Raw genomic sequence first — 15,445 nt, forward strand, 5'->3', positions numbered from 1 at the left:
GGTGTAGTCAGTGTGCTCCACTATCTCGCTTCGCTCGATAGTGTCGATAGTGTCGATAGTGTAGGTGTAGTCAGTGTGCTCCACTATCTCGCTTCGCTCGATAGTGTCGCTCGATAGTGTCGCTCGATAGTGTCGCTCGATAGTGTCGATATAATAGTATATATATTAAAAACCCGAATATATAGAGACCTAAAGAAACAGCATCATCAACCACCACCACCATTACAACAAGTAATACCAATCAAATAAACATCCTATTTTCTCTCTCGTTTTCTTTCTCGTTTCATTTACAAAAAGTAAAAGTCGCCAAATAACCCAACAACAGCGAGTGTCAAACTCACTCCAGAAATATAGGAAGCAATGTAATATCCCGATCGAATATGTTTTAAATCTTGAACAACTTCCTTTTTGATTAAAATTGTTTCAACTTCTGCATCCACTTCAATTTCTTCTACAGTTTTTGCCTTCCTTGGCTGTTCTGATGATTCGCCAATCACAATATCGTCCTCATCTTCATCTTCATGTTGGTTGTTTTGTTGTTTGATTTGTGGTGATGGTGGTTGAGTTGAGGTTGGAGTAGATATACCCGATTCATCGGAAAGATGAACATACGACCTACCTAATTCATTTTCAGCAGAGCAAACTTTTGAAATGGTTTCTGTTGGTTCGCTATAATCTTTCTTCTTTTCTTTTCCTCCTGCATCTTCTCCTTCATCACCATCTTCATACTCAATGTCTGAAGTGGAAACAGAACTAGTAACAGGTGAAGTAAATTTAGTATGTTTCCTATCTTTTCCACTCTCACTCTTGCTCAAGATCTTATCCTCATAGATCCAAGCCTTATAGTATAAACCGAATAAGCTCAAGGGGGCGCCAATAGCAGCATATATCAAATAAGGATGTTTCTCATCAACAGCACTATATTTGAAAGCAAGTGAAAAGAACAAGGTGCTCAACCCGGTCAACACACCATTTATAATCCTTGATCCCAAGATGTATTGCTTTGTCTTTAAGATTTGATGGTTCAATGTCGATAAGTTTAGCTGATAAATGGAATTTATCCCGTCAATCAATTGAGGAATATTTTGTATCGACTGATAGATAATTGAGGTGGTTAATAAACCAAGAGAACCTAGACCCAATAACTTGATAGTGCTAATACACGATCTCACTGCCATCTTATAACCAAGATGCAAAACTAGTCAAGTAGGAAAATGTGGGTGGGGAGGAGGGGGCACACAATAAGGAAGAAAAATAATCAGTAAGGGGACCCGACAATAAAAACGAGTTGATAAAAATAAAAAGGGCGGCGAGAAAAAAAAAAAGGGCTTGCTCTCACGCTGATTTCAAACTCGGATTCTGGCTCGAAACTGATACTAGCCTCTGAGTAAATCTCTTTTTGTGTAGGTCTAAAGTAATGCGTTTTTTAGCTACTATAGACTCTTGAGTAAAATTGTGGCAAATAAGTATCTAGTTAGATTTGAATTAATTTAGTTGGGCGGGGTGTGACTATGAAAGAAAAGTTGTCTTCTCCTTCATGAATGATCAGAACAAAAAAGAAAAGGATTTTTAAATAAATATTTGTTGTGCGGTGTTTAGGGCAGGCTACAAATTATTGGATGAACCAAGTGGCGAACCAGAGGGAGGGGGGGGGGAGGGGAGAGAGAGAGAGAGAGAGAGAGAGAGAGAGAGAGAGAGNGGGGGGGGGGGGGGAGGGGAGGGAGGGAAGCGAGCTAGCCAACACGAAAAGAAATACGCACCAATGAAAAGAGAGGGAGGAAAAGGATGATGAATCTCCTTGGTGCTACTGCCGTCTTTTTCTGTTGACCCAGTGTGTAGTAGTATATCAACCATTTACATAGTTATTCTACTAAACTTGCCCAAACTTAATCGTAGACAAATAAACAGCCAATAAGAGAGAAAGTGTCTTTTGAATTGTGGAGTAACGAGATCCGATAAGCTTTAATGCCCAAAGTAAAAAACTGGTGCGCTACCATAAATATCCGAGATAAGCTGGTAAAGGAGGGGGGCAGTTAAATCTATGACCAAAGTAGATTTACAAGCCACAATCTAGCAACACTATCGAGCGAAGCGAGATATTGTTGTAACAAGCTACTAAGTGTTGCTCGATAGTGGAGTACACTGAATAATGACACAATCGAGCGAAGCGAGTACACTGAATAATGACACTATCGAGTAACACTATCTCGCTTCGCTCGATAGTGTTCGATAGTGTTCGATAGTGTTCGATAGTGTTTGATAGTGTTGCTCGATAGGGTTGATTTTGTTCAATAGATGTATTTTTTCTCTGAGAATCAGAATCAGAATCAATATTCAAGGTATGACCCCTGATAAATGTATTTTACATCCCTATCAAGTCTATTTTCGCTAATACACACGGGTATGGTTGCTGGTCTTTTTTATTTTTTATTTTTTATTTATTTCATCTTATCTTATGGTATTCCTTACTTCATTCTCAACCACTCCGGCGCTTTCTCAATATCAATCCTTACACTTCCCACATCGAACCCTTCAATCAACAATTCAACCAAAATTCTTCCTCCTCTAGATCCGGTAAATCTTCTATACTCTTCACTCACACTAGCTAGATTCCAACCTTGTAGTCTTCTCAAACACCCAATCACTGTACCTGTTCTATGTCTTCCCATTCCACAACATACAAGCATAGGGTAATTCCCTTTATCCATGATTAGCTCAAGCGCCTTGGTTATTGTTGATTCATTAAGAGAATCCCATGGGTTTATTTGATGATGATGATGGGGATGTTGCAGTAACTTGTCGTATTCAAAATCAGTCATCCCCGTAACAAACTCAACCTGAATGTTTTGCTCGGCGCAATAGTCTAAAAACTCGTCATTTGGCTCTTCTGAAGCTAGCCAAAGAATTGTTTTGAGATTGAGTTGGTTCAAGAAGGATTGGTTGATCATTGATGGCTGGCCCGAGCGGTACAATTGCTTTTCAACAGGACAAAAGTTTAATGGCGGAATGATTCGTAGCGTTGGCGGTTCGGTGATCTTGTGGAAATTAGTGGATGACGTTTGCAGCGGCGTATCTTCTTGTACTGCGCTTTGCTTCTGTTGGTATTGTTGATAGAGTACCTGCAGCGACTGGCTTGTATCTGTCTCTACCGCAACACTGTCAATCACATCTGATCTTAAAGGATCGTCTCTCGGTACAGGTTGTTCCGTAGTCATGGTCAAGCATAACCACACACCACAAACACAAACAAACACCTACACGATATATATATATATATAAAGGACTCTTGGAGAAACTCAAGTGAGGTATTATTAGTACGTCTTAATTTTTTTTTTCCCTTTTCTCTAATGACATTGAAAAATACTCAAAACGTGGAAAACTTGACTTTATTCCATCTATTAATACTAATTGTAAATTGATATTCGACACCATGGCGAAGAACAACGTAGCTATAAAGAAAGCACAGGCCCAGAAAGCATCCAGAGCCGGATCTTCTCATGAGAGCAATATCTCTCTTGCACCCAAGCCGATAATTTCTACTATTCACGAATTGAAACAGGCTTTAAATACTACAATTAATGATTATTTTAGCACACTCACGCCGAAACTCAAATTGATTGACATTTTCCTCGTTTTCCTTGTAGCTTTGGGTGTTTTACAGTTTATTTATGTTTTATTGATTGGTAATTTCCCATTCAATGCATTTTTGGGTGGGTTCGCTATATGTGTTGGACAATTTGTACTTTTGGTTAGTTTGAGGTTACAAATCAACGATGGCCAAACTAAAAAGGAAACCACTGAAGAAGAAATCGATATTGTCATTGACAACAAGGGAGAAATTGAAGAGATTGATGTCGTTGAAGCGAAAATCGTGGAAAAAGAAAGGATATTTGAGAGTATCACACCAGAGAGAGCATTTGCTGATTTTTTATTTGCCAGTTTGATTTTGCATTTCATTGTTATTCATTTTATTAATTGATCAAATCGCTTATAGAGAATGGATCAATCAAAAAAATAAAAGAAGAAATATGAGGAAAACAGGAAAAGAAAGCAAACTTTTTGTTGTATACTAAATAGAAAGGTAGCAGGAAGCCAAAAGGCAAATGCTAGTAGAATGATATGGAATAAATGAGATTGTAGTTGATAATTTTGGATCAATATATAAAGTCAAATTTGAAAACCATTTATAGTGTGTGTTTGTGGGAGAGAGAGGCGGGGAGGGATAAGCATGATGTTGAGAAAGTGGGAAGGGCATAATAGGCTGTTAGCTATGTTTAGTTTAAACAATGACACAACAACCTGATTTCGATTTTTCCAGAGATGAGGCTTTTTAGTTTAAGCAATGACACAACAACCTGATTTCGATTTTTCCAGAGATGAAGCTTTTGATTGCTGGTTTCGTGAATTGGCTTTCCTATTACCACCACCTCCTTTTGACAGATTTTGTTGCTGCAGTCCTTGTCCCGAACCACCGAGCCCATTAGCTCCGCTTGAACTATTATGCACTGGTTTCGGCGGTGAATTGCCAACTCCCATACCCCCCAACGGTTGTTGTTGTTGTTGTTGTTGTTGTTGTTGTTGCAGCAGTTGTTGTTGTTGTTGTTGCAGCAGTTGATGCAGTTGTTGACCCTGTGTTTGTGAATTCCGTTCTCTATTTTGTTGTTCCTCTCGTTGCTGGTTCAAAGCAGCTTCAGTGTCTCTGGTAAATCTCACCAAATCGAAAAACGCCTCTTCAACATTAATTCTTTGCTTTGCAGAAGTTTCCAAGAAGGGACAGTGGAAACGATTAGCCAAGGCCAACCCTTCTTCGTAGCTAACTTGTCTCTCCATTTCTAAATCACACTTGTTCCCTACAACTAGGGCAGGTACGTGATCACTATCTTTGACTCTCTGTATTTGCTCGTAAAAAGATTGCAATTCTTCAAGAGAGTTTCTTGAGTTTATTGAGTAAACCAAAAGGAACCCTTCACCAGTTCTCATGTATTGCTCTCTCATTGCCGAGTACTCTTCTTGCCCTGCAGTGTCCAAGATATCCAATAACACTTGTTGGCCATCTATATTACACTGTTTTCTGTAACTGTCTTCGATAGTTGGATCATACTCATCGACAAAATGCGACTGAATAAGCTGGATTGTTAGAGCTGACTTACCGACACCACCACCACCAACAACGACCAACTTATATTCCCTCAACATTATCTATTTTTGGTAATAGTATATACTGTTATTCTCAAACAAATCTACCAATACCTGTATACATACACTATATTAGCCTATTGGAAAAAAAAAAAGAAAGAAAAAGGTCAATACAAATAAATCTTTATGTATAAATCTTTTTTCTCGATACCAATGATGAATGAAACTTGGCTATAATAGAAAACCTCCTCTGTTTCCAACTGTGATTGGAAATGCTTGTTTCTAGGGAAGTTTTTGTGTAATCAATTCTGTTTTTTGCTGAATGGGAGAAAATAAAGCCAAATTGAGATGGGGGGGGGGGGGGGGGGGGGGTCGACGGAAAATATGCGAGGCATAGCTACGACAAAGATACAATACAGTCACTTTACACTATCGAGCAGAGATAGTGGAGAGAGACTAGACGAGTGGAAACGAGTCTAGCCGATAGTAGATAGATCAATACTATCGACACTATTGAGCAGTAGCTTATTACAACACTATTGAGCAGAGCGAGATAGTGTCTGATAGTTTGTAACAAGCTACTGCTCCATTATCTCGCTCTGCTCGATAGTGGAGTATAGCAAGGAGGGTAAATTCTCTCCCTTTAAGTTTTTCTTATGACTAAGCAGTGGAAAAAGTATCTCTTTTGCCTAAACAGTGGAAAGGTTGTTTCTTATGGCTAAGGAGTAGAAAAATACTTTTATTTTTGTATGACCAAAAAGAAAAAGGCTATCTCTTACGGCTAAGTAGTAGAAATGTTATCTCTTACGGCTAAGCAGTAGAAATGTTATCTCTTACGGCTAAGCAGTAGAAATGTTATCTCTTACGGCTAAGCAGTAGAAATGTTATCTCTTACGGCTAAGCAGTAGAAATGTTATCTCTTACGGCTAAGCAGTAGAAATGTTATCTCTTACGGCTAAACAAGTAAGATTGTCTCTTCAGTAGAAATGTTATCTCTTACGGCTAAACAAGTGAGATTGTCTCTTCAGTAGAAATGTTATCTCTTACGGCTAAACAAGTGAGATTGTCTCTTCAGTAGAAATGTTATCTCTTACGGCTAAACAAGTGAGATTGTCTCTTCAGTAGAAATGTTATCTCTTACGGCTAAACAAGTGAGATTGTCTCTTCAGTAGAAATGTTATCTCTTACGGCTAAACAAGTGAGATTGTCTCTTCAGTAGAAATGTTGTCTTTTACAGCTAAACAAGTGAGATTGTCCCTATGGTTAAGCAGCTTTCATGGCCCACTGTGATGGTAGTGAAAAGGCAACATAGAGTAACAAAACTACTTCAAGGTATATCTATTTTGAGAAATTTTGAATTACTCAACCTGCCTTTATTAAATAGCTAATCCTCACGATGTCCTAACAAATGTAACAAACGAGCACCAATTAAGAAAAAAATGCACATGACAAGAAAGAAACCAATGCAAAGGACAAGAAAGACACCAATGCAGAGGACAAGAAAGACACCAATGCAGAGGACAAGAAAGACACCAATGCAGAGGACAAGAAAGAAAACAAAATTAAAAACAATTGTGGCATCAGAATATGTGTAGCTGTAAAAGAGTCTCTTTACTTAATTTCATCAAGAGTTTTATTCAATTAGTTTCATCAAGAGTTTTACTTAATTAGTACCATCAAGATTATCACTCAGTTTTAGTCTTTTACATAGATTACTCTTTTTAGCGTGTCTAAATAGTAGATGCAACGTTTGTTTCCATTCACACCATTATCACCACTAAACTTGCCTCTTTCAAAGTGAAACAAAGTATCAGCTTTTCTTTCCCATACAAAGAAATAAAACTAATCTGAAAAAATAGCGGCAAAAATAAAAAAGAAAGTAACACCTCTAGCTCAGCCATACTAATATAGCTTGTACTGGAACAAAAAGAGTTTATCTATGGTAATCATTATACTAATACACACTAACAGCTTGTAACAGTACCTTGACTTTCTGATGAGACCAAGAGGCCAAGTGTCCCTGTCAATTTGGTCATCAAAAAATATAAAACACAAATTACTGCCTTGAGATTAACTTACGTTACGTTAATTGATCTATAACACTCAACCTACATCAGATAACTAATCATTTTCTTAACAAATACCCACTCTTCTAGTAAGTTGATTCTCTCTTTCTTATTTTTCTACAAAACAACAGACCTACATTCTTTTAGGTTTCTTCATCTTAATAATACAATCGTCACAATACCATTTCCCCTTTGGCGGGTTCTTAAACCCAATACATGGTAAATGAAACCATTCACGTTTGCAGTCTTCTCCATCACATCCTACCATTTCACCAAAGGAAACTTGGTTGCAGTAACAATATGTAGGTTCATTGCCACCACCACCGCCGCCTCCTGCACCACTTCTTGGTTTCTCAATCGATGTCATTGCATTCTTCTTATTGTTGTTGCTATTACTATTATAATTGGACATGCCATTCACTTGTTCTTCTTTCACTTCATCGTCTGTATTAATCTCCAGTTTTTTCAACTTCTTTTTTGAACCACCACTACTACTACTACTATTGTTGTTATTGCTGTTGTTCCTATTGTTATTGCTATTGCTATTACTGTTGCTGTGGTTGCCGCTGCTGTTATTATTATTATTACTGTTATTACTGTTATTACTGTTATTGTTGTTGTTGTTGTTTCGGTCATCATTTCTACCCCTCTTCTTGCTTTCATTCCCACTAGTTTTACCTTCATTCGTTTCCAATGGGGTTTGCTCTTTGATTTTCTTCTTCCTTCCTGAATTCGACCCGCTAACCGTTCCATCTCTATCATCCTCCTTGTTTGCTTTCCGAGCAGCTAAAACCTCTCTTCTGCTTTCACTACGTTGAGTTTGTGAACTATTTCCATTGTGCCCCAGGTTCCCCGTGCCTTGATTATTACCTCCGCCGCCGCCAGTTGTTCGCTCACCATTACCGTCTTTAAATCCATGTGTTGAATCCAAAATCATCGCCGGATGAATCAATGGTCCAATTCGCACATTTTCAGGTATTTCATTATTCTGGATAATCAACTTATAGTCCTGGTTAATTCTATACATATGCTTATTCAATAAATCAGTGGCAACGGAAGTAACGTGCATTTTCTCTTCCAAACACGGAATGATTTCATTGATCTTATTCTTAATGATACTTAATTGATGCGTTTCCTTGAGTTTCTCCTGAGGGCTGGTTTCTGTCTGCTGCTGTTTCTTGGAGTTATGCAAGCTGTCAATATATGATTTGATACGAGTGTTGATTTGAGGAACCGTATTGATACATTTGGCGTCAATTTCTTTCAAAAGTGTAAAGTATTTAACAATATCTAGTGGTAATGCTTCAAAAGCATCACTTATATCGTTCAAGCCCGGTAGTAATTCGTGTAAATTCGTGATATTTCGAGCACGCGTCTTATAAGTACTTGCCGCATCCCGTTGGGTCTTCTTCTTATGTTCTATAGTGTCTCTCATCTTTGATTTTATTGGTTGGTCAACTATATAAAGTAGTATATTCTTATTCAATTCTTAAAGTAGAATGAAAAACAAAAAAGGAAAAAAAGTAAAAATAAAAATTTGTGTAACTTGAGTGCGCTACCAATCCTCTTACTGTCTAATACCAAGTCTTCCAATAACAAGTCCTTCAACTTCAAAACCACCTGCCATCTACACTAATACCAGGTTTCCCCCTATAAAAACAAAACAAGTCCTTCAATTTCACCCTACCTACACGTTCTTTGCAACCTCGTTGAGGTCAGAAACCTCGGTTGCGTTTATTGACACAATATCCATATCATCAACTGATTTTGGCTGTTCTTCTCCTCCCATTATATTCAGCAAATTCAATTTCTGTAGTATTCTCCTACTTTTATTCTCAATAAATTGGTCTCTAGCACTAGAATTTATCAGTATCTTATCCCTTGCAATATCGTCATCCAATCTCCTACTCAAGCTCTCTACATTAGTCATTATTTCATGCAATTGTCTATGCAAAAATTCCATAGTTTGAGCAATTGGTTCTAGGTTTTGATAAATCTCTTTTATAGAGACTACTGCTGACGAGTTCTGTTGGTGACTGTCATGCAACACTAGCTCGCTTCGCTCCCCAGTGTTTCGTTGTATTGTTTCTTTCTCATTCAAGACTGATAAATTGTCCCTTATAAAACTCAAATATTTAACAATCTTTTCAGCTTTATTAATTTGTAATTTGATAATCTTTCTTTGATATAATTCTACCTCGATTTTATCATACAACTTAGTCACTTCCCTATCGAATTCCAACTTCGCCTGATGTTTCCCTTTGATACCACTAAAATCTGTTCGTTCATGGTGCTTTAATCTAACGAGACCTTTATTAACCAAATTTTGCGGTATATTGAAAATATTTCTTAAACAATATAATTCGTATTTATCAAAACTAAAGTCAATTTTATTCTGAATCAACAGCTCCAATTTCGCCGTGCCCTTATGAATATCATCAACAGTAACCTCGGAAGGGAATTTACCCTCACTATGTAGATCCAAAAGAAACTTCTCAAATGCTTCTACTCCCTTTATTGTTATACTGTCTATCGCATTGATTACATCGTCAACTATCTTTATAGGACTAAACCCAAAATGCTCAGTAACCAATGCCGCCGTTCGCGTATCCTGAACACTTGATAACTTATCCGGCGTGCCACTGCTCATCTCATACACACACACACACACACACAAACTCTCTCTCTCTCTCTCTATACAGCTACTAGAATACTTATGAAATCTATTATAGCTAGTTTTTTGCAATCTCTCAGTATCTCCTTTGTTGACATTTTTTTTCTTCTGGTAAGTGTCGCAAAATGGTTTCCAGCACTACTGTTCCTTTTTTCACGACAATTCCCATTTTTGGCATAAAATTCTCTTTCACCAATTAAACAGTATTCAATTGACCCCATCAACTTTTCTACCCTCTATATCTATATAGGCACACGAATAGATAAATAGCTATATACAATGGCAGGAACATTACATCCAGATAGAGAATTACAGAAATTCAATACGGCGAAGGAAAAACTCGGCACGTACTTTCGTTTCAAACCAAAATCAGCTGCTTTTAATATTTTGATGATGGGTATCATACCTGTAGCATTGACGATGTGGGCATACAACAACGAAGGAAAAATTTCAATAACGGACAGGTTTAGACATCAGCCTATTTTGACAAAGGATTATGTGCCTAGGGATAAAGACTTGTAAAGAGTGCTTTGAATGAAAAGAGATGCTTTGAATAAAAAGAGTGCTTTGAATGAAAAGAGATGCTTTGAATGAAAAGAGTGCTTTGAATGAAAATGATAGAGGGCGACTAGTGATATAGGGTTGTAATAAGCTAGTCAGTGTTGCTCCACTATCTCGCTTTGCTCGATAGGGTTGTAATAAGCTAGTCAGTGTTGCTCCACTATCTCGCTTTGCTCGATAGGGTTGTAATAAGCTAGTCAGTGTTGCTCCACTATCTCGCTTTGCTCGATAGGGTTGTAATAAGCTAGTCAGTGTTGCTCCACTATCTCGCTTTGCTCGATAGGGTTGTAATAAGCTAGTCAGTGTTGCTCCACTATCTCGCTTTGCTCGATAGGGTTGTAATAAGCTAGTCAGTGTTGCTCCACTATCTCGCTCTGCTCGATAGTGTCGTCACAAGCTACAGAGTGTTGCTCCACTATCTCGCTCTGCTCGATAGGGTTGTAATAGGGAAAGAGTACTTATTCAGCAGTTAATCTCTTTTTTTTCTTTTGTATTTCGATAAAGTGTTGAAAACATATTTCAAATTCAATTCAATTACTGTAGATAGTTAAAAAAAAAGTGGCTTTAAGACATTGAACTTGCTGGAATTAGCAGTTACCACTAGACCCATTACTCCCTGTGACTCTTTTAGTGTCGCTCGATAGTGTCGGTGTAGTAAGTGCTGCTCCACTATCTCGCTTCGCTCGATAGTTTTTACCCTCCTTGTTCAATTACGCAATCAAACCCATTAGTCAGTGTACTCCACTATCTCGCTCCGCTCGATAGATCTCACTAAAAATATTAAAAGTACCTATAAAGAATTAAATATATATCGTCCATTAACCCTAATTATGCAATTCATTTTTTCAAATCAAGTTGAAATTCAACCAAACTGGATTGCAAGTTATAGGAAGGCAAATTCTTAGCTGAAGCTTTTTCATTTTTACCCTTTGTTCCTATTTCCTGTGTCGGCAGTTGTTTTTCTTCCTTACTATTTGCATCATCCAGGTATATTGAGTCCACATTTTCATAAATAAATGAGTAATGGTTAGTCAATGCAAATACGGGCATACTTTTAATCATTTCTAAATGTCCATTACTAGTGATGTTTGATGAGCTTGTTTTTCTCAGCAGCAGCAGTAGTTGGGCAGTAGACGACGCGCTAGTAGACGTAGTTGTTGATGTAGTTTGATTTTCTGACCATTGTAGTTTAGGGTTCATGATGAACGTAGTGGTTGAATTTGAGTGGGATGCTGGTTTTTTCTTTTTTGACAAAGATGCCATAGAAGTGTTTCTTTTATGAGTTTGTGGTTGTCTTGTATTAGTCTGAGATGTGATTGTGAAAATTGTCTGATCATCGTCAATAAAACGTAGATTGTTCTTTTCCTCATCGTAATCTAAATCCACAAATTCAGTAAGCAAATCGTTAGTTGATTTCGTGGCAAATGAACGTGTTGCTGCTGCTACTGGTGTCACCACTGCAGGTGCTGGTGTTTCTACTACTGCCGCTGCAGAAGTTGGCTTTGAGTCAAAAAAGTCAGTACTTAACAATTCTTCAGCAGTAATTATGGTGTTTGAAGTAGTTATTCCCAATTCATCTTCATTAGAAGATTGTGGACTCAAGGCTTCAATTGTTGTTGGTGAATCATCAGACTGCCTAGAAGCAGATGGAATGAATTGATATTTTTCATTATTGGTATCTTTTTCTTCAGGATGACCATTTAATTCATTCAATTGTAAGAATGACGAGTTTGGACTTTGTTTCTTCTTTTTATTCCTGTTAACAGGTTTACAACTTGATTTTCTTTTGGGCTTTGAATCAAGTTGTTTTAAAGTTTCATTCTTTTCTGCAAAGTTCAAGTGTTGCTGTTGCTGTTGTTGTTGCTGTTGCTGTTGTTGTTGCTGTTGCTGTTGTTGTTGCTGTTGCTGTTGTTGTTGCTGTTGCTGTTGTTGTTGCTGTTGCTGTTGTTGTTGCTGTTGCTGCTGTTGTTGCTGTTGCTGTTGCTGTTGCTGTTGCTGCTGTTGCTGTTGCTGCTGTTGCTGCTGCTGTTGCTGTTGTTGCTGCTGTTGTTTTTCGCTTTGTTGATGGAAATTAAACTGTAGCTGTAAATTCAGCTCTGATCGGAATTTAATACGACTAGCGTTATCTATTTCCTGTTGATATTGAGCAAACTCACTTTGTTGTTGAAAAAATTTAGCAGCCGAAGAGGTATCATTTATCAGTTGCACTTGGAAATGCTGTTGTTGATGTGGGATCTGCTGTGAGATATGTGGCGGTGCTGGTGCTAGTGGTACTTGATGTTGGATCAGTGGTTCATATGGATCCAAAGCAACAAGGTCTACTATTGAACCATTCCTTTCACTAATTGAAGTTGTCGTTGTTGACGACAATGATGCAAGTTGTGCGTGGGCATTTGAGTGTGCGTGTGCGTGTGCTTGAGCTGTTGGTGAGGTGAATTGCAGTGGTGAATAATTCTTAGACATCATTGAATTGGGAGTTTTCAACATTGGTTCACTTAAATTACTCATACTATAAGCTGGTTTAAAATTTAGTACATTTGGAGTAATCGGTGAAAATTGGGAAGTGGGTATATGATTGACATTGGTCGAGGAGGTGTTGAAAGTACCCATTTGGGCAATTGTAGGAGTGTTGTTGTTTGAAAAGTTTGACCCCATAAAAGGTTGATTGAAACTGGGACTAATGGCTGATTTTGGAGTTTGCAAATAAGGTGGCCGTGGTTTGAAGGTATCAATATCGTCTAAATTCGATTGCAACAAGTCCAATAAATCAACCGGTGGGAATGCGCTAGATTGGTGACTATTGTCACTATTCAATATAAATGAGTTTGGATTAGGTGATATAAGCTGATGATGATTAATGTCGTTATCAAGAGTAGGCACCGAAACCGACGAGAAAGACCTTTGGTGTATCCTTGGTGAGGAGTCGGTAAAGTTTTGAGTGGGCAAACTGAAGTCTATATTCATCCTTAGATCAATTATGGGTTGACGACTGTTGGCGATAAGCGAGTGAATATAATTAAAAGCGAATGAAATGGAGATCCAAGACGTTGGACTGATCGGCTAGGACAAATAGATTGAGATGTCGAAATGTAGTCCCGTTATCGTTTATCGTGTGAAGATGATGCAGGTGGTATTGGTATTTTACCTGGGTGATACAGGTGGTACTGGTATTTTACCTGGGTGACGCAAAGGGTATTGGTATATTACCTGGGTAATGCAAATGGTACTGGTATATTATGTGGAAAAAAACAAAAAGGAATAGATTGCTAATAGTCTACTCAAGTTGATCTTACTCGGCTCTCTTTTTTTTTAAGCTGAACAAAATTGAATAAGGGTGCCAAAGTTATAATGAAAATTTAAATACTATAACAATAAATCTGTGAGAGTCTAATATGTAAGAGTCTGATGTGAAATCTAACGAAATATTAAAATGTGTCAATGAGCTCACAAAGCTCACAATAAGTGGGCAACTAAACTTTAAAAAAGAGCATTTTTTTTTCCGTTTGGACTGCCAGGATGAAATTCCCTTCTTAATTGACAAAGGGAAGTTCTACTACACTAATGTTTCTTAGATACGCAACAGGTAGTAGCTACTGCTAGCCAGTAACCAGTAACCAGTAACCAGTACCAATAACCAGTAACCAGTAACCAGTACCAGTAACCAGTAACCAGTAACCAGTAACCAGTACATATACATAATATTATAAATTCTCTACAACGCCTCTGGGGGGGGGAAAGAACTTTACTCTATAGCCGTGAGGTACCTTGTTACCTATACACACTTGTTTATATGATTGCCATTATATAAAAGTATCTTTCTTTGAAAGCTTTATTATTTTTTTCATGCTAGCGCCCTATCTATTTATTATTCTTTTGTCTGTCTGTCTGATTTTGTCGTAATTGCAAGTAAATATGTAAATGTAAAGAGTGCAAATGTAAAGGATAAATAAAGTTGCTTTCAACACTATCGAGCAGAGCGAGATAGTGTTACTCGATAGTGTAGTCAGTGCTGCTACACAGTGCTGCTCCATAGTGCTGCTAAACAGTGCTGCCCCATAGTGCTGCTAAACAGTGCTGATCCACTATCTCGCTTGGCTCGATAGTGCCGATAGTGTCACAAATTAGTATCCAAAAATAGATATATTCATTTCTGGTAACCATTTAGATTATGTAGTTAATAGCGTCTCTTTATAATCTAAGCACTATTGCATATTTATCAAGATCAGAGTCGGAAAATTATAGTAATTATTTTTAACTTAATTTGGCAATGAATGCCAGCCAAAATTAAACAACTAACAACTCTATTAATATCAACCATCCATTACATCCTACAACCAGCTTTCCACTATCAGCCATCCATTACATCCTACAACCAGCTTTCCACTATCAGCCATTCATTACATCCAACAACCAGCTTTCCACTATCAGCCACCAGGCTCTACATCCGACTAATACCTCTTTTTAATATCAGCCACCCGGCTTTACATCCAACAGCCAGCTTTCCACTATCCCCTTTTTTTTTAAAAAGTTAGCTGGCTCAAAACTTACAAATAGGAAATCGCGAGCTACCAAATGTACTTTTGAAAATATCTGATATATACTCATTTTTTTCATAAACTTCTTCGTAAGCAACCTGTTACTTTTTTCATCTGTTGTCTTGTTTCGACTGCCTATAAAGTCTTTTTCCGTTATTACACTATACTACGATAACATGAATATACATGTGTGGTTGCACCAAGAATGAAAAAAGAAATGGTAATTAAGGATTATTTTTGACACTATCGAGCAGAGCGAGATAGTGGAGCACACTGACTATACCAACATCCAATGTCCCCAGTGTTGTCCCCAGTGTTGTAGCAAGCTTGTAAGTACTGCCGACATCCAGTGTCCCCAGTGTTGCAGCAAGCTTGTAAATACAGCTCCACTATCCCGCTTTGCTCGATAGCGTCGGTGGCAGCTGGTGATGCTCCACTATCTCGCTCTGCTCGATAGTGCCGATAGTGTCCTA

General features: G+C 37.9%; 7 protein-coding genes across 7 annotated transcripts; 1 reads left to right on the forward strand and 6 right to left on the reverse strand. All coding sequences in view use genetic code 12, as the record gives it.

The window, feature by feature from the left end:
- Window positions 1-287: 287 nt before the first annotated feature.
- KGF56_002671 (uncharacterized protein) lies at window positions 288-1,178 on the reverse strand (the record flags this gene model as incomplete). Its single annotated transcript, XM_049323925.1, has 1 exon — window positions 288-1,178. The coding sequence occupies one exon, from the start codon at window positions 1,176-1,178 to the stop codon at window positions 288-290; it is 891 nt and encodes a 296-aa protein (XP_049180224.1).
- Window positions 1,179-2,465: 1,287 nt separating this feature from the next.
- On the reverse strand, window positions 2,466-3,215 carry OCA1 (putative tyrosine protein phosphatase; the record flags this gene model as incomplete). The annotated part of the gene is made up of 1 exon (XM_049323926.1): window positions 2,466-3,215. The coding sequence occupies one exon, from the start codon at window positions 3,213-3,215 to the stop codon at window positions 2,466-2,468; it is 750 nt and encodes a 249-aa protein (XP_049180225.1).
- A 215-nt stretch (window positions 3,216-3,430) lies between these two features.
- KGF56_002673 (dolichyl-diphosphooligosaccharide-protein glycotransferase) lies at window positions 3,431-3,979 on the forward strand (the record flags this gene model as incomplete). Its single annotated transcript, XM_049323927.1, has 1 exon — window positions 3,431-3,979. One exon carries the CDS (start codon window positions 3,431-3,433, stop codon window positions 3,977-3,979), a length of 549 nt encoding a protein of 182 aa, XP_049180226.1.
- A 356-nt stretch (window positions 3,980-4,335) lies between these two features.
- Window positions 4,336-5,196, reverse strand: RAS1 (Ras family GTPase; the record flags this gene model as incomplete). The annotated part of the gene is made up of 1 exon (XM_049323929.1): window positions 4,336-5,196. One exon carries the CDS (start codon window positions 5,194-5,196, stop codon window positions 4,336-4,338), a length of 861 nt encoding a protein of 286 aa, XP_049180227.1.
- A 2,139-nt stretch (window positions 5,197-7,335) lies between these two features.
- On the reverse strand, window positions 7,336-8,637 carry PHO23 (Pho23p; the record flags this gene model as incomplete). The annotated part of the gene is made up of 1 exon (XM_049323930.1): window positions 7,336-8,637. The coding sequence occupies one exon, from the start codon at window positions 8,635-8,637 to the stop codon at window positions 7,336-7,338; it is 1,302 nt and encodes a 433-aa protein (XP_049180228.1).
- A 252-nt stretch (window positions 8,638-8,889) lies between these two features.
- Window positions 8,890-10,291, reverse strand: MTW1 (MIND complex subunit; the record flags this gene model as incomplete). The annotated part of the gene is made up of 2 exons (XM_049323931.1): window positions 8,890-9,813; window positions 10,283-10,291. The coding sequence occupies 2 exons, from the start codon at window positions 10,289-10,291 to the stop codon at window positions 8,890-8,892; spliced, it is 933 nt and encodes a 310-aa protein (XP_049180229.1).
- A 983-nt stretch (window positions 10,292-11,274) lies between these two features.
- Window positions 11,275-13,401, reverse strand: KGF56_002677 (uncharacterized protein; the record flags this gene model as incomplete). The annotated part of the gene is made up of 1 exon (XM_049323932.1): window positions 11,275-13,401. The coding sequence occupies one exon, from the start codon at window positions 13,399-13,401 to the stop codon at window positions 11,275-11,277; it is 2,127 nt and encodes a 708-aa protein (XP_049180230.1).
- Between the last annotated feature and the right edge of the window lie 2,044 nt (window positions 13,402-15,445).

The sequence above is a fragment of the Candida oxycetoniae genome, assembly GCF_023343755.2.
Source record: "Candida oxycetoniae strain CBS 10844 chromosome Unknown scaffold30, whole genome shotgun sequence".
Taxonomy (NCBI): Eukaryota; Fungi; Ascomycota; class Pichiomycetes; order Serinales; family Debaryomycetaceae; genus Lodderomyces; species Lodderomyces oxycetoniae.